The 18,469-nt window shown below is 40.9% G+C and overlaps 1 protein-coding gene across 2 annotated transcripts; it reads right to left on the bottom strand.

Moving 5' to 3' along the window:
- Window positions 1-267: 267 nt before the first annotated feature.
- Window positions 268-17,461, bottom strand: LOC112253066 (cysteine sulfinic acid decarboxylase). Of its 2 annotated transcripts, XM_024424953.2 has the most exons (16): window positions 17,339-17,461; window positions 16,948-17,008; window positions 13,704-13,804; window positions 13,325-13,461; window positions 11,319-11,445; window positions 11,008-11,098; window positions 10,692-10,914; window positions 10,532-10,611; window positions 10,373-10,427; window positions 9,987-10,103; window positions 9,443-9,507; window positions 9,142-9,223; window positions 5,364-5,563; window positions 971-1,022; window positions 793-882; window positions 268-650 (listed from the first exon to the last, which is right to left on the bottom strand). In XM_024424953.2, exons 3-16 carry the CDS (start codon window positions 13,786-13,788, stop codon window positions 477-479), a joined length of 1,578 nt encoding a protein of 525 aa, XP_024280721.1. In that variant the 5' UTR covers window positions 13,789-13,804; window positions 16,948-17,008; window positions 17,339-17,461; the 3' UTR covers window positions 268-476. The 2 variants fall into 2 exon arrangements, with proteins under 2 accessions (XP_024280721.1, XP_024280729.1); XM_024424961.2 differs by lacking the exon at window positions 16,948-17,008.
- Window positions 17,462-18,469: the final 1,008 nt, after the last annotated feature.

Below are 18,469 nucleotides of genomic sequence, written 5' to 3'. Positions count from 1 at the left end.
AAAAGATCCCACAGGCCACAATCAACAGCATGATCAACTCTATGTAAAGGAGATCGTATGCTGTCGCACTGCTAAATTGTTGCGTTTATATTTTTTGTTCAGTGTATATAGGGACGCTTTCTCTATGGAGTTCTGCTGCAGCCCATGGGCTCCTCTGTCTGCCTACACCAGGCATCATTGCACTGATCAGGCTTACGTCAGCATCTGTCATGGGCATTTCTTAGAATCTCCTACATCACGTTCTACAACCGAATAATACATCAAGTATGCCATACAATAAGTCACTGGACTAGGTTTATTACTGTGTCACATACCACATTTCAAACACTTTGTTTGGCATCTGTGTCCACAATCAGTGCCATTAGACTAGTGAAATGAGCATTAGACTGATGAAAAATGGATCATATTGTTAAAAAAACTAACATGTCTGTTGAGTCATGACATAGATGGAGGTGCAAGACCATATTTAGGTATAATTACAGATCATTCCCAAGCCTCTCAATCTCATTCAGACAGAATGTCATATCTTGGTGGGAGAGCTGCGGTGAGATTACTATCATGCGGAAGAAGTTGACTCGTCCACCCTGAGGCTGGTAGCCCAACATCATAGTACCCTGCTTCATCATTCGCTCCTTAATCACTGGAGCCACCTGTTGATGAAGACACAAGATCACCCAAGCATAGTCTCAGCCAGACAGACAAACTAACTGGATTAAAATGTAGAATATATCATAGCAATTGAGGTAAAACAAATAAATAACTGGAATCTTAGTAAGCACTTCACACACCAACCTTTGACAATCTGTCATTGTAGTCTGGACTGTTCTCCTTTCCCCTCAGACTGGGTGGTATGAACCAGAAACACACGTTCACAAACAACGGCTGTTCAACAGAACAAAAGCGGAAGACATAGGTGAGATAAATGGGAGAAGAAAATGTTTTCTATGTATTTGCTAAAACAATGACTCACCTTCCCTATAAGTTCAAAGCCCTCTCTTCTCTTCATCTCCTCCACCAGATATCTATGGTTGGACAGTCAACACACAGATCAGTGTTCCACAACATTTGAAACATCTTTCATTGACATACAGTACCAGTCAAAAGTTTGGACACGTACTTATGCACGTTTTTTTCTTTTTTTCCCTTCTACATTGTAGAATAATAGTGAAGGCATCAACTATGAAATAACACATGAAATCATGCAGTAACCCAAAAAAAGTGTTCATGCTCAAATTGCTGCAAAGAAACCACCACTAAAAGACACCAATAATAAGAAGAGACTTACTTGGGCCAAGAAACAAAAGCAATGGACATTAGACCGATGGATTCTGTCCTTTGGTCTGAAGAGTCCAAATCTGAGATTTTTGGTTCCAACTAAGAATACCGAAGAGTGAATTAAATTATTTTGAAACCGCAATTAAGGGAATTAACTGGAATAATATCTTGTCCTATACAGATGTGGAAGCTGATCGTCAGGTTTTTCTATCCACAATCCAGACTACAATAAATTGTTTCCTAAAGAAAATCAAATCCAAACCTGGCCAAAAGAGCACTCTTCCTTGGCTAAATGGAGAATTCTGGAAATTGATGAAAGAACGAGATTATGCTCTAAAAACAGCCCTAAAATCCAAATTAGAGCATGACAGACGTAGGTTTACCATGTTGAGAAAGAAATCAGACAAGCCATGGCAAACTTTTTTATTAACATAATTGGTGAAGCAAAGGGAAATTCTAAATTGGTCTGGGAGAATCTAAAAAAGTTAAACAGGGAAAGACCATAGTAATACTGCAAAAAGAATAGAAATCATGGTGAATAACAATCTAACACAGGATGCAGTCGAAATAGCAACAGCCTTAAATTCCTACTTTATTGACTGTCAGGGTACTGACACAGAACCCCTCCACTAGTTTCTTGGTCTCAGTGCTAGTAAATTATGCTCAACCTGTCTTTATCATAAGGGAGGTTTCTGAGTCAAAGTTGAACAAGGTGATTAGCTCACTAAAGAACTCAAAGGCAAAATATGTGTTTGGGCTGGACTTTTCTGGACCTTTCTTCAAAACTACAAAGAGTCACTCATTGGCCACATTACTAAAGGTCACCAACACATCTATTGGTCTGGGGGTGTTTCCAAGGGTATGGAAGTTGGCCATAATAACGGCCATCTTTAAATCGGGTGACCCTGCTGACGTGAGTAACTACAGGCCCATTAGTATACTACCTGTGGTGTTGAAGGTTGCTGAAAAGTGTGTAGCAGAACAACTGATTGCCCACCTCAACAACAACCCCTTCACATTACACTCGACGCAGTTTGGCTTCAGAGAGAAACACTCCACAGAAACTTCCAACTGCTTTCTTCTGGAAAATGTGAAGTCCAAGATGGACAAAGGGGGTGATGTTGGGGCTGTGTTTCTGGACCTAAGGAAGGCTTTTGATACTGTTAACCATGAGATTCTCATCACAAAATTGTCCAAGTTCAACTTTTCCCCCGATGCCTTGATGGATGAAATCATACCTTGACGGCAGAACTCAGTGTGTCAGAGAGAGCAATGAGCTGTCGCCCACTCTTAGCTATGTGCCCCAAGGGTCAATACTGAGGCCCCTCCTGTTCAGCCTGTACATTAATGATCTGCCTTCTGTCTGTACTGGGACTGAAGTTCAAATGTATGCAGATGATACAGTGATATGTGCACACAGAGAGCAAACCGCAAGCTGCACAAGAACTCACTACTGTAATGGTCCAGGTTACAAAGTGGCTCAGTGACTCGTGTTTGCAGCTCAATGTGAAAAGAACTGTCTGCATGTGCTTCACAAAGAGGGCAACAGATGCTACTGAGCCAGATGTCTATGTGTCAGGGGAGAAGCTCCAGCTGGTATCTGATTTTAAGTACCGTAATTGCTGGACTATTAAGCGCACCTGAATATAAACCGCACCCACTGAATTATTAAAAAAATATGTATTTTGTACATAAATAAGCCGCACATGTCTATAAGCCGCAGGTGCCTACCGGTACATTGAAACAAATTAACTTGGTCACCATCTTCCTCCTCCTGTGCACTGAAACCACTGAAGTCATCTCCTTCGGTGTCGGAGTTGAATAGCCTCAGAATTGCTTCATCCGATGTTGGATCGTTTTCATTGTCGCTCTCGTCACTTTCATCCGGAGGCAAATACCCCGCTGAGCTCAAGCTGCCCCTTCAACACGCAGCAGTCCAGCCTTTCGAAAGCCGTTGATGATGGTGGATTTTTTGACAATGCTCCACGCTGTCAGGACCCACTGGCAGACTTGACCATAAGTTGCTCTTCGCATGCAGCCCGTTTTAGTGAAGGATTTCTCCCCACTTGTCATCCAAGCCTCCCACTGAACAAGGAGCGCCACCTTAAATGCACGATTTACTCTGATGTCGAGTGGCTGCAAATACTTTGGGCCATCTGCTTTTCTTCCCTCTGAAAGCTTCTGTTGTCTTTTTGCACTGAGTCAGTTCCTCACGCTGCTGTTTCCAACGTCTTATCGACTCATTAAGGCCAAGCTCCCGTGCAACAGCTCTATTTCCTTTTCCAACAGCCAGATCGATCGCCTTCAACTTGAAAGCTGCATCATATGCATTTCTCCGTGTCTTTGCCATGATGAGGATGACAAAATTACTACCGTAATCAGAATGATGGGAAGTTTGAGCGCGCTCGATTTACATCACATTATGTGACAGTGCTCAGTTTTTTGGCGGCATGAATCTTGTGAAAGTGGGAAAAATCCATAAATTAGCCGCGTCATTGTATAAACCGTGAGGTTCAAAGCGTGGGAATAAAGTAGCGGCTTATAGTCCGGAAATTACAGTACCTTGGCATCATACTTAATTCCAACCTCTCTTAAAATCCATGTGAAAAAGGAAATTCAAATAACCAATTCAACCTAGCTAATTTCCGATTTATACGTAATTGTTTTATACAGAGGTAGCAAAACTGTACTTCAAATCTTTGATTCTCCCCCACTTAACATACTGCTTGACTAGTTCGGCCCAGGCTTGTTGTACAACATTAAAACCCATTCAGTGAAACAGGCTCTCAAAGTACTTGATAGGAACCCAATAGCCATCATCACTGTTACATCCTCAGAAAGCATGAGCTCCTGAGTTGGGAAAATCTTGTGCAATACACCGACACGTCTTCTATTTAAGATCCTTAATGGCCTGGCTCCCCCTCCACTCAGTACTTTTGTTAAACAGAAAACCCAAACATATGGCAGCAGATCCACAATGTCTGCCATGAGAGGTGACTGTATAGTTCCCTTAAGGAAAAGCACCTTTAGAAAATCCGCTTTCTCTGTGAGAGCTTCCCATGTCTGGAATACACCTCCATCAGACACACATAACTGCACCACCTATCACACTTTCACAAAAAACATGAAGACATGGCTAAAGGTCAATCAGATTTGTGAACATAATCCCTAGCTGTGTATTGCCGCTTTCCATGTTGTCTGTAGCTTGTGAGGTGTGCAAACACTGTTGCTTTTATGGATTTTGTCTTGTTGCTTTTTGTGCTATGTTGCTCTGTCTGTACGCTGTCTTGCTTGTCCTATGTTGCCCTGCGTGTGCTCACTGCTCATTGATTGTCTGTATTGTAATTGTTTTTAATAACCTGACCAGGGACTGCGGTTGAAAACTAGCCACCTGGCTAAAACTGGCACTTTTACTGAAATGTTGATTAATGTGCACTGTCCCTGCAAAAATAAACTCAAACCGCTGTATCTTTGTGAGACACAGAGTAGGTAAACAGATGATCTCTACATGTGTGTTTCACACCGTGAAGCATGGAGGTAGTGGTGTGATGGTGTGGGGGTCTGTGATTTACTGTCTTGTGATTTATTTAGAATTCCAGGCACATTTAAGCATTCTGCAGCGATACGCCATCCCATCTGGTTTGCACTTAGTGGGACTATCATTTGTTGCTTTTCAACAGGACAATGACCCAACACAGCTCCAGGCGGTGTAAAAGCTATATGACCAAAGAGAGTGATGGAGTGCTGCATCAGATGACCTGGCCTCCACAATCACCCAACCTTAACCTAATTGAGATAGGTTACTTTGAAAAATCTCAAAAATTAAATATATATTTGTATACAACTTTTTTTGGTTACTTCATGACTCCATGTGTGTTATTTCATAGTTTTGATGTCTTCACCATTATTCTACAATGTAGAAAATAGTAAAAATAAAGAAAAACCCTTGAATGAGTAGGTGCCCAAACTTTTGACTCTACTGTAGATTCGATACATTAAAAAACAAATGACAACTCTAAGGTGTGTTAAGTAAGGAGCTTGACTAGTCAGACTTACAGCAGTAGGTTTGTGAATGTCTATGTTTGTACCTTGTATGGGTGAAAGCCCTGTCAACACGCTCTTCCAAGCCTTTTGACCCTACAGCTTTCCACATCAACCACAGCTTCAGGCAGTCAACCTTACGGCCACACTGTATCGACTTGTCCCCCGTGTCCAGACTTGTGTCATAGAACTTGTCCTGCTGGAAGAGGTACTTTGCATCCGCACTGTGGCAATGTTTCAATAGGTGCTGCGGAAAAGGGGAAGAGATCAAGAATAGCTGAGATTTAACAAAAAAAAAAATGGCAACAGACCAACCATAACTGAAAAGACAAACAGGTATCAAACTGTCACGACAGGAAAGAAGGAGAACTATAGAAAGCATGGTCTGTAAACCTGTGGTGCCCAGGCCCCTGCCCAACCCCACAGACCCGTGGTACTGGAACATTCCAGGAATTCCTTTGATTGGCAGAGAGCAGGTTTACTGGCATGCCAGACCCCACGAAACCTGGGTACTGGTAAAGTACCACAACAACACAAGGGAACAATGTAACTCAGACACACATAGCAGTCTGTCTATGCGGGTCGCTACAACATCTTTACATTTTTTTCAATGTAATTTCCCTTTTTTTGGACACCAAATTATTGGGCTTTTTAGCTAACATTTCACTCAGTGTCACTTGGCACATAACATGGAGTGGAATGTTCGCTAAAAACACTAGCAACCAGGTTACCAAATTATAAATGGAATCTTCAAATTTATGACATGAAAGGATGTGATTAGCCATTTTCTTTAATATAGACCCCCTCCCCCGATTACAGTTGACTACTGGAGGGAATGCTCACAAAAGTATGTGGATACCCCTTCAAATTAGTGGATCCGACCATTTCAGCAACACCCGTTGCTGACGTGTATAACATTGACAAACATTGGCAGTAGAATGACCTTACTGAAGAGCCCAGTGACTTTCAACATGGCAGTCATAGGATGCCACCCTTCCAACAAGTCAGCGTGTCAACTTTCTGCCCAGCTAAAGCTGCCCAGGTCAACTATAAGTGATGTTATTGTGAAATGGAAACATCTAGGAGGAACGACACAGCCACGAAGTGGTAGGCCACATAAGCTCGAGAACAGGGCGGCAGGGTAGCCTAGTGGTTAGAGCATTGGACTAGTAACTGAAAGGTTGCAAGTTCAAATCCCCGAGCTGACAAGGTACAAATCTGTTGTTATGCCCCTGAACAGACAGTTAATCCACTGTTCCTAGGCCGTCATTGAAAATAAGAATTTGTTCTTAACTGACTTGCCTAGTTAAATAAAAGGTTAAAAATATATATCTATTTTTTAAAAACAGGACCGCCGAGTGTTGAAGCATGTAAAAAACGCCTGTCCTCGGTTGCAACACTCACTACAGAGTTCCAAACTGTCTCTGGAAGCAATGTCAACACAAGAACTGTTCATTGGGAGCTGCACACAAGCCTAAGATCACCATGCACAACGCCAGGCGTTGGCTGGAGTGGTGTAAAGCTCACCGCCATTGGACTCTGGAGCAGTGGAAACACATTCTCTGGAGTGATGAGTCACGCTTAACCAATCTGGGTTTGGCGGATGCCAGGAGAACGCTACTGACCCAAAAGCAGTGCCAACTGTAAAGTTTGGTGGAAGAGGAATAATGGTTCGGGCTAGGCCCCTTAGTTCCAGTGAAGGGAAATAATGGAAATAATACAATGACATTCTAGACGATTCTGTGCTTCCAACTTTGTTGTAACAGTTTGGTGTTTCCTGTTTCAGCATGACAATGCCCCCGTGCACAAAGTGAGGTCCAAACAGAAATGGTTTGTCGAAATGTGGAAGAACATGACTGGCCTGCAAAGCCCTGACCTCAACCCCATTCAACACCTTTGGGATGAATTGGAACGCCAACTGTGAGCCAGTGCCTGATCTCACTAATGTTCTTGTGGCTGAATGGAAACAAGTCCCCGCAGCAATGTTCCAACATCTAGTGAAAAGCCTGACCAGAAGAGAGGAGGCTGTTATAGCAGCAACATGGGGGGGACCAACTCCATATTAATGCCCATGATTTTTAAATTAGATGTTTGACGAGCAGGTGTCCACATACCTTTGGTAATGTAGTGCACCTTTGTAATGAGTGATTTTCAAGACGACAACACCAAATGACATACAACTTAGGGACATTTATCTTGGTAAAAAATAAAATAATAAAAATAGCCTTTAATATCAGTGGTGTAAAGTACTAAAGTAAAAATTCTTGAAAGTACCAATGTCATTTTTTGGGTAATCTGTACATTAATTTATATTTTTGACAACTTTACTTCACCTTTTTTTACCCCTTTTCGTTATATCCAAATTGGTAGTTACAATCTTGTCCCATCGCTGCAACTCCCGTACAGACTCGGGAGTGATAAAGGTCAAGAGCCATGCGTCCGCCGAAACACGACCCTGCCAAGCTGCACTGCTTCTTGACACACTGTCTGCTTAACCCGGAAGCCAGCCGCACCAATGTGTTGGAGGTAACACCATACAACTGGCGACCAAAGCGTGCATGCGCCCGGCCTGCCACAAGGAGTTGCTGGAGCGCAATGGGACAAGGACATCCCGGCCAGCCAAACCCTCCCCTAACCCGGACGACGCTGGGCCACATTGTGCACCGCCTCATGCTTAGCAGGACAGGAAAATTGTCTAATTCACACACTTATCAAGAGAACATCCCATGTCATCCCGACTGCCCCTGATCTGGTGGACTCACTAAACACATGCTTCATTTGTAAAAGTGTTGGAGCATGCCCCTGGCTATCTGTAGATGTTTGTAAAAATTTAAAAAATAACAAAAACATTGCCATCTTGTTTACTTTATATAATAAACCTTTTTTTTTTATACTATACTGGGTGACTTTCACTTAAGTCATTTCTATTAAGGCATCTTTACTTTTACGCAAGTATGACAAATGAGTACTTTTTCATCACTGATATATATATATATATATATATATAGATCTTTACACACATGGTTGTCGTCACCCTACCTTCACATTTCTCACTGTCAATCGTGAATTATAAAGTTTTACCTGTGAAACAACCAACATCTACCTGCCAACCATTTGATCTCAATCAGTTTCATGGGACTATGCATTTAGATGTTAGTTATGTAGTTTTTCAATTATGTACAGTGAATGGATTTTTAGAGTTGATGGCATTAAACTGTAGCATAGCTGTGTTTTGTTTCAATCAAAATCACATTTTGCCTCGTGGCGCACACGTGAGTTTTATTTTATTTTACATTAACGTTATACTATTTGGTTCTGTTATGTACAATAGGCCTACTATCATTATGTGATCTTGCAGACATTGATTCAGCTTTGCTCTGAATTGATTAAAACGAACACCATTCAGAGTATCTTGTTCCGTACAAGTAGAGCAGAGACTGTGCGCAAAGTAGAGAATCCCGCACATGCGCAGACGTGTTGAGACCATTAGACCCTGGGAATATGGATCAAGAAAAATCAGATCCGCAGCCAATACGTTCACTCCAAACTGCATGTTGACATATAAATTGTATCCAGCAGTTAATCTGACTATGGGTAAGTAGAACAAAACGGATTACTTGCCAAAATATCCCTTTAAACAAGTATAAAGGACTTGCATTACATTTTATCATAGACAAACAGTTCAATACATTCAAAACAACATGTATGATGTATAAATATTTGTCATTTTAAAGTGATTTTTATGGTTGCAAAGGCAAGGGACGCAAACGTCATCGCATCTCAAGAACAACCCTTTGGTGTGGATCTCGTGAAGGGGTGTCTTACTGTGGTGTCCTTGAGCAGAATGGCTGAACACTGCAAGCCCGTCAGCATCATCTTGTGTGGATTCCAAGTCACTGAATCGGCTCTGATCACAAACACATCATTACACTCGAGTCAAAGTCCTATGTTGAGCCATTCAGAAGGCTTGCCCAGTCATGCGAGACATCAAGACACCTAATCTATACTTTAGTACACAAGCACACACAGGCTGAATTCATTTAAAATATTTTTGACGCAGCAGCAGATTTAGATGTTTTGTGTACAACTTAAATCCAGTAACTGTATTCTGAGCATGCAGTCATACCTCTCAACTCCTCTCATGAGATGTTTGTGTTCCTTTGAGAAGAGAACACTCCCCCCCCAGGCTGCCTGTGCCAAACCACAAGAGAATGCCAGTCAGTACAGATGTAGGATCTTAAATTTGATTACCCCGTTGCAGAAGAACTTTTGTGCAACGCATGACACTTTAATTTGTAGTGTATTTGAGGTTTAAAAAGGCTTCTGAAATTCATTATTTCAGACTTGAAATGCATCAACCCCTTCAAAAATCAATTTCCTGTTGCTGCAAGATTATTTTCCTGCTATAGCAAACTGGCTCAAATTAAGATCCTACATCTGTATTCTTCAGGTCAAAATACATGGGAAAGATGGTCAACTGTTGAAAAGGATGTAAATTAGCCACTGTCGATCTTTTACATTCTTTTGGGAATGGGGTATGAAGTTTTGATCAACATAATAGATGCCGTCGGGCATAATCTTGACAGAAGACTACTTTTGTGGTCTGAAAACATTGGACAAAGTTGGATTCTGGAGTGAAAGATCACTTAAAATTTTAAAAAAAAACTCACATCAACATGCATCCACAACCCCTGCCTGTCACAGATGTCAGCGATGGGCTCCAGTGGGTCAAAGGCGCCTTGTACAGTCGTTCCTGATGTGGCATGGACAAAGAATGGCACTGCCCCCTGGTAGGTGAAGAGGGGTAATGAAAGATGCCCTTGCATCTCTACTTGCTGCCTTGTAGTGTGATATGTGCATTGCCGACAGACAACTAGGAATTGCAGATAAAATATTTTAAATGCTTAATTGAGTACTAGGAATTCATCAGATCCTTGTGCAAGATATCACTGATTGTCTATTGGCAATTCCTACTGTTATCGGTATAAATACTGAATATCACAGCACATAAAATAGAATTTACACAGTAAATTAAAAGGGTAAACAGTAAACTTGCTTGAGATTTCGCCAGCTCAATTGTCTCACCAAGGTCTTCTGGAATCATGCAACCCCTTTAGGACAACAGAGAGCACGTGTTAAAATCTGTACATCATGTATGCCTAAGAATGATGAGATGACTGACAAGAGTCACAAAGAAAGGTTCTGATCACTTTACCTGTCATCCACTTTGACCTTAAACACGTTCTCGGTCCCAATACCCTGAAATGCAGCCGCTTTCATCACAGAGTAGTGGCTCTGGAGGAAAGTTTGGGTATAATGAATGAATGGGAAGTTGAATAGTGTATTACTTCAACCATACTGTCCATTTTCCCCACCTGTTGAGATGTAAAGACAGCTAGTCGAGGGAGGGACCACATTCCCTTTAGTTTTACTTCTGGGAAGGCCCGGTAGCGTGCTACGTTCATGGCATACATGTTAGACATGGTACCGCCTGGGCAGAAGATGCCATCTCCCTCTGCCCACCCAACTAGAGAACGTAGCTTGGAGAGTACCTCGTCTTCCATCAGGACAAACACTGGAGCCACCTCATAGGTATACCTGTAAAAGAACAGTCCATCACAAGCATCTTCATACCAAAACTTACATACCATAAAGTATATGTGCATATAAATATATATTGCTTTCGCCTACTGGCTAGTGTTAAGAGCCTCCGTAAGGAATCGTCCTGTCAAGGCATGGTAGTCCACCCCTGCAAAGAGCTGATTGAAGAACCGCGGATGATCTGGAAAGAGATATGCGCTTTACTGTAGTGCATGCATTCAGGACCGTCCCAAGCCATCGCATTTACCAAGAATCTAATGTAACCAAAAACCACACTCATCTCCGTCTGTCTAATGTTTCCCTGTGAGGTTGGGTTAGCTCTGGTCCTGGGCGCTAGTGCGGCTAGCAGCAAACTGCCCTAACAACCTGGACAGAGCTAGGGAAGGGGGGGGACAACTTACTGGTCTTGACACTGTACTTGGCCACATCCCGTATTCTCTGCAGCAGCTGGTGTTGCGGCTCCCCATTCTCTCGCAGCTCCAGATCTAGCAGAGCAGCTAACTCCTCTGGCTCGCGCCACTCACACACCTGTGACCAGGGGTAGAACAAGCACAGGCAACCCATCAAAATACAGCACTGAGTAGTGTGTACCATGTTTGATTGTGATGCACACAGTCAGGTGTGAAGAAAATGTCAGTTAACTTACAGGCAATTCCACAGTAAGTGACAAAGATTCTGATTTTTCACTTTAAAATTTTTTAAAAAATAATAATGGATTGCAAAGAAACAACTATGCACACAGACTACTTATAACAAACAGAACAAATCATCATTCTTTTACCAAACTTTGCATCTGCACTCTTCAGGTAAATGTGTTTTTGTAAAATTCTGTGGAAACTGTTAAAAGTAGTCCTTGTGCATAGTGCAGTTTGGTTAACTTTGCAATCATTGGTTTTTGTTTGCCATACGTTTTAAAGTGAAAACGGAGTCTGTGTCACTTACCGTGGAATTGCGTTTATTTTTATTTAACTAGACAAGTCAGTTAAGAACAAATTATTAATTACAATGACGGCCTAGGAACAGTAGGTTAACTGCCTGGTTCAGGGGCAGAACGAGAGATTTTTCATCTTGTCAGCTCGGGGATTCGATCTAGCAACCTTTTGTTACTGGCACAAAGCTCTAACCACTAGGCTACCTGCCGCTAGTGGCTACCTGCCGCTAGTGGCTACCTGCCGCTAGTGGCTACCTGCCGCTAGTGGCTACCTGCCGCTACAGGTCCAGTGGTTCCTAAATAAGTTTTCTAGATGACCCACCAGGACAGGTATGTTACTCAGGACTACCCAAAAGGCCTGTACAGCAAAAAACATAACAATATAGTGCCTTCAAAAAGTATTCACACCCCTCAACTTTTTCCACATTTTGTTGCGTAAACTGAAATGTCTTGACTCAATAAGTATTCAACCCCTTTGTCATGGCAAGCCTAAATATGTTCAGTTCAAAGAGTTTAATGGTTGTCATATGAGAAACCTGAGGATGGATCAATAACTTTGTTACTCCACAATACTCCACAACACAAGTTACTCCACAATACTAACCTAAATGACAGAGTGAAAAGAAAGAAGCCTATACAGAATAAAACAAATATTCCAAAACATGCATCCTGTTCGCAACAAGGCACTTAAATAACACTGGGAAAGAAAAAAAAATTGGCAAAGAAATTCATTCTTTGTCCTGAATACAAAGCACTATGTTTGGGGCATATCCAAAACACCACATCACCAAGTACCACTCTTCATATTTTCAAGCATAGTGATGGTTGCATCATGTTATGGGTATGATTATCATTGACAAGGACTAAGGAGTTCAGGATAAAAAGAAACGGAACACAGGTATAAGCACTGGCAAAATCCTAGAGAAACCCCGGTTCAGTCTGCTCTCCAATATACACTGGGATCATAATTCCCCTTTCAGCAGGACAATAACCTAAAACACAAGGACAACTCTACACTGGAGTTGCTTAACAAGACATGGAATGTTCCCGAGTGCCATGGTTAGTTTTGGCAATGATCAACAATCAACTTGACAGACCTTGAAGAATTATTTTAAGAATAAAGTACAAATATTGTACAATCCAGGTTTGCAAATCTCTTAGAGACTTACTCAAAAAGTCACCAAAGCTGCTTCACCAAATATTGACTTAGGGGTGTGAAGACTTATGCAAATTAAATATTTCTGTACTTCATTTTCAATAAATTTGCAACAACTTGTTTTCACTTTATCATTATGGGGTATTGTGGGTAGATGGGTGATAAATAAAATATTGAATGCCATTATGAATTCAGGCTCTAACAACAAAATGTGGAATAAGTCAAAGGGTATAAACACTTTCTGAAGGCACTCTATATGGCACAATGCAGAGAACAGGCATGTTAGGCTAGAGATTAGACAGTTAACAGGGATGTGAGACCTTCTCTTTGACGTCTGTGCCTTTACATAGCACCTCCTCAATGATGACTTTAAAAGCCTCGGTCAGGAAGAGCTGGCCTTCACTGTTGTCCAGAAGAGGTTCATTCATATCCTGCTGACCATACAGGGGAGAAGGTCCTGTAGTTGTCCCATCGTCCAACCAGGAAAAAGGAGAGAGGGTTGAATAGAGTTGTAGTAGTTTCATGATACTGCATTGTTGAGTCAGTAGTTAAAAGTCAATCATTAGAACAAGTTCTTTGCATGTTTACGGTCTTTACACAATAGCAATTCATGGTATTGCAGATATCTAGTCACAGGCTCTAGAACCCTGGACAGTGCACCCTCCTCCCGTCAGTTAACACACAAACATTCCAAATCACCTTGCTCTGAAACAACACTCTGATTACTCCACCAGTCAAGAAAGGAAGACCATCCCAGGTTCCAGAATCTAGGTAGGTGACTCATGACTTAAAACCACAGTCTGCAAATAAGACCAAACAGAAACAATTGAGCAAATGCATCCCTTGATATTCCACATTTCTAAGGGGTCATTTACACTACATACATTTACAGAAGCAAAACAAAAAAATATATAACCTGCATATTAGTGGTCAGCCGATTAATCGGAATGGCCGATTAATTAGGGCCGATTTCAAATTTTCATAAATCGGTAAATCGGCCTTTTTGGACACGATTATGGCTGATTACATTGCACTCCACAAGGAGACTGTGTGTCTGGCAGGCTGACTACCTGTTATGCGAATGCAGTAAGGAGCCAAGATAAGTTTAATGCTAGCTAGCACCTTATCTTAGAAAAAAACTATAAATCTTAAACATAATCACTAGTTAACTACACATGGTTGATGATATTACTAGTTTATCTAGCTTGTCCTGCGTTGCATATAATCGATGCGGTGCCTGATAATTTATCATTGAATCACAGCCTACTTCACTAAACAGGTGAATTAACAAGCGCATTCGCGAAAAAAGCACTGCCGCACCAATGTGTACCTAACCATAAACATCAATGCCTTTCTTAAAATCAATACACACATATATATTTTTAAACCTGCATATTTAGTTAACATTGCCTGCTAACATTAATTTATTTTAACTAGGGAAATTGTGTCACTTCTCTTGCGTTCTGTGCAAGCAGAGTCAGGGTATATGCAGCAGCTTTTCTGGACCTCCAATAATCGGTATCGGAGTTGAAAAATCATAATCCTCGACCTCTACTGCATATACACATAATTGTAGAGTAAAGATGCAAATCTCGTGCGTCTCCTTACCTAGTAGTGTGCGAGACAGCCCCTAGACTTGCTCCCATTCGAGCAGTAACATGCATAATTGGGCACATTCCTCTGTGTTGGACTCATGCCAGATCTCACAGCGCCTGGATAGGTATTTGAAGTATCATCATATGTAAGAGCAATCTGTCTGTTGATGACATAGCACACAACCATTGGTGGATGCTTGCAACATCTGAGCAGGGGAACGCGATCAGTCTCTCCTCAAGCCAAATGCTCCTACAGTAATTGGTTGCGTTGCCCTGCTCAGACGTTGCATGCATCAACCAATGGTAGAGTGCCACGTCATCGACTGACAGATTGCTTTTTATTTTTTATTTATCCGTTATTTTACCAGGTAAGTTGACTGAGAACACGTTCTCATTTGCAGCAACGACCTGGGGAATTAATGAGCCAATTGTAAACTGGGGATTATTACATACGATATGCTTAGCTGATACTTAAAATACCTATCCAGCGGTTGTAAGATCTGGCATGCATCAGCACCCAAAATCTTAAAAGCAGAGCAATCTTTTTAAAACAGCTGAAATATACCGAATAAAAATAAACACAACATGTAAAGTGTTGGTTCCATGAGCTGAAATAAAAGCTCCAAGAAATGTTCCAGACGCACAAAAAGCTTCTCTCTCAAATGTTGGGCACAAATTTATTTACATCCCTGTTAGTGGGCATTTCTCCTTTGCCAAGATAATCCATCCACCTGACAGGTGTGGCATATCAAGAAGTTGATTAAAGAGCATGATCATTACACAGGTGCACCTTCTGCTGGGGACAATAAAAGGCCACTCTAAAATGTGTAGTTTTGTTGCACAACAACGCCACAGATGTCTCAAGTTGAGGGAGAGTGCAATTGGCAAGCTGACTGCAGGAATGTCTAAAAATAGTTTTGAAAGGTCATCAAACAGGGAATTCCTTGTCGTGGAAACTGAGGCAACTTTCTAGAGATCAGACTTCATGATTTGACCTTGTTTTAAATCAGAATTCCCAGTTGTATTGAAAGCACCATATATCCAGAAATACTGTAAATAATGAAGAGATGGTCTTGTTTCCGCCCTATCAAATGGGAGTTGTTGTCCAGCAGACCGATTTAACTGGAGTGGACCCTGTCGCTTCGCCCCCTCCCCCCTGGTATCTCTCTTTCGCCTGTGTGACTCGGACTGTGAAATCTGACACCACTTGAAGCTGGGATGTTTCGCCTACCATTTCAGTCCAATTGTCCAACTATTGGCTAAACGCGATGGTCACATTCCCCTGCTCAGACATTGCACGCATCAACCAATGGTTGCGTGCTACATCATTAACAGTGTCATCGACTGATAAATTGCTATAACATATGATGTGATTAGCTGATACGTTAAATACCTATCCATGCGCTGTAAGATCTGGCATGCAACAACAACGCCTGGTCAGAGGAACACACCCTAGGTCACAGCCACTAACAATGCACATGCCTGCAATCCTTAGATCCTAGCAAAGCAGGATGGATTCGTCGCTCTAGCACATTCAGAGATAGATTTATTGCAAACTTTTTCAAAGTAATCAAAAAAAAAATATATAGATATTTTTTACAAATAACACTTTCGGTTATTCATAGTCGGACAATATTAATATGAGCTGAAAGGTCAGTTCCTAATATGTTCAGGAAGCCAAGCTAAATCCCTGTCTGATGTTCAGAAGAGCGGGGCATAAGTTTTGATCAAGAGAGACCTTTAGAAAATATGCAAATGTTCTCTAAGACTAAACATACAAATATGTATTTTACAGTTATAAGCAAGGTAAAATCTTAGTGAGTCATTTAATAATTTGATTGTACTATATTTTGAAAACATACAAGTCACTTCAAGCCTTATATATGTTTTGTTGAATAGGAAATACATAATTCAGATTTAATATTTTCATATTTGTACAGTGTACTTGAGCTTGTGTCCTCAAATGTGACTAAGGTTATACCTCCGCAATTTATAAAAATTAAGAAAAAAAAATACTAGAACAGTATTGGAGTATGGAGCATTAATAGTTATTGTTTATCGACCTCATGATAAATAATCACCTTTGGGATTACATAGATTAGCCTACATTTTATTTATTTCGTAAAGGTTCAGCTGCTAGCTAACGTTAACATTAAGCTAACTAGCTAATCATAAGCAGCACGTGTTTCGAGTTAGAAAAAAGAATAACGAAATAAATTTTAAAAAATCACCTTTATGATAAAGTATTGCATGCATCATCGAATTTGCAGACTAATGTGAAATGACCTACTATTGATAATGTGATGAGTAGGTTGGATAGTCATAAATTAGGCTAATAATATACTCACGTTCACAAAAGACAATTCTGCTTTTCTTCTTTCTTTGCACACATCCAGAGCCCAACCCCAGCTAGAGGGACATTTTTAGGGATGGTCATTTTTAAAGAGTACCCGAGAAAAACGTGCCCCTTTATAAACAAAATTCATGCAATTCTACAACTAATTACTTTTCATGACTAAATAGTCTTTCATACTATAACAATTACACAATAAGAAACTCTACTGACAAACTGAGATCAATAAAAACGACCTTGTATTGAATGCAAACATCTAATCGATGCCTTTGAAAAGGGGAGACATATTGTAGGCTATGACGTCCATCTAGATTAATTTATTGTCCTACAAAAAAACTTTCCAGGACCCTGGATTCCTACTATAAAGATAGAATATACGCACTCACCGAAATTATGGCTGATGCTCTCCACTATAGTGTCAAAAGTTTAGTTTTTCTGGATCAAAATGGGGTTTTGGTGGTGGGCGTGGCCAAGCGTGGTCACTGGTGCTGTTTCCGACCGAACATTTTCGAGACCCGCCTGTTGGCCCCAGTGACACAATGTAGCTGTTTTAAAGCTAATTTCCTGCAATTCTACACATTTTTCCATGTGGTGGATATGAAATGTTGCAGTTTTAAAACAAATTTGCTGCAATTTTACACATTTGGCCATGGTTTATGCAATCTGAGCGATTCAAGCATTATAACAAAATCAATGGGGCCCCCATGCCATGACAAAAATTCTTCTGAATGCAGTTATGAAAATTTTTGATTCTCCTTTACTGTCTAGCTTTTACTTAGGTCGTTGTTAATTCTCAAAGAGGATCTTATTGAGAAATGTACTGGTCCAATATCTTTTCTACATAGTTTATATCTGGTTTTAGTCATTCAAGTTTACTCTGAAAATGTTTTCCACACAATTTTTGTTTTTACTGTTTTTATTCATTTGATTTATTTTGCCTTTATTTAACCAGGTAGGCTAGTTAAGAACAAGTTCTAATTTACAACTGCGACCTGGCCAAGAAGCAAAGCAGTGCGACACAAACAACAACACAGAGTTACACATGGAATAAACAAAACATACAGTCAATAACACAATATCAAAAAAGTCTATATACAGTGTGTGCAAATGAGGTAAGATAAGGGAGGTAATAAGGCAATAAATAGGCCACAGTGGCAAAATAATTACAATTTAGCAATTAAACACTGGAGTGATAGAGACTGGAGTGATGTGTGCAGAAGATGAATGTGCAAGTAGAGATACTGGGGTGCAAAGGAGCAAAACATTTTTTTAAATAACAGTATGGGGATGATGTAGTTGGATGGGCTATTTACAGATGGGCTATGTATAGATGCAGTGATATCTGACAGCTTGTGCTTAGGGAGATATGAGTCTCCAGCTTCAGTGAGTTTTGCAATTCGTTCAAGTCATTGGCAGCAGAGAACTGTAAGGAAAGGCGGCCAAATGAGGAGTTGGCTTTGGGGGTGACCAGTGAAATATATCTGCTGGAGCACGGGCTACGGGTGGGTGCTGCTATG

Source organism: Oncorhynchus tshawytscha, linkage group LG01 (genome assembly GCF_018296145.1).
Source record: "Oncorhynchus tshawytscha isolate Ot180627B linkage group LG01, Otsh_v2.0, whole genome shotgun sequence".
Lineage (NCBI taxonomy): Eukaryota > Metazoa > Chordata > Actinopteri > Salmoniformes > Salmonidae > Oncorhynchus > Oncorhynchus tshawytscha.
Note: the sequence above shows the minus strand (reverse complement) of the source record. Positions and strands in the feature narration are given on the sequence as shown.

Coding starts and splice junctions, on each gene's coding strand:
- LOC112253066 (XM_024424953.2), bottom strand. CDS start 13,788: ATGAGTCACCTACCTAGATTCTGGAACCTGGGATGGTCTTCCTTTCTT. Junction 11,446..13,324: donor GCACAGACGTCAAAGAGAAG/GTCTCACATCCC, acceptor CCCTGGTCACAG/GTGTGTGAGTGGCGCGAGCC. Junction 10,428..10,531: donor AAGGTCAAAGTGGATGACAG/GTAAAGTGATCA, acceptor GTTGTCCTAAAG/GGGTTGCATGATTCCAGAAG.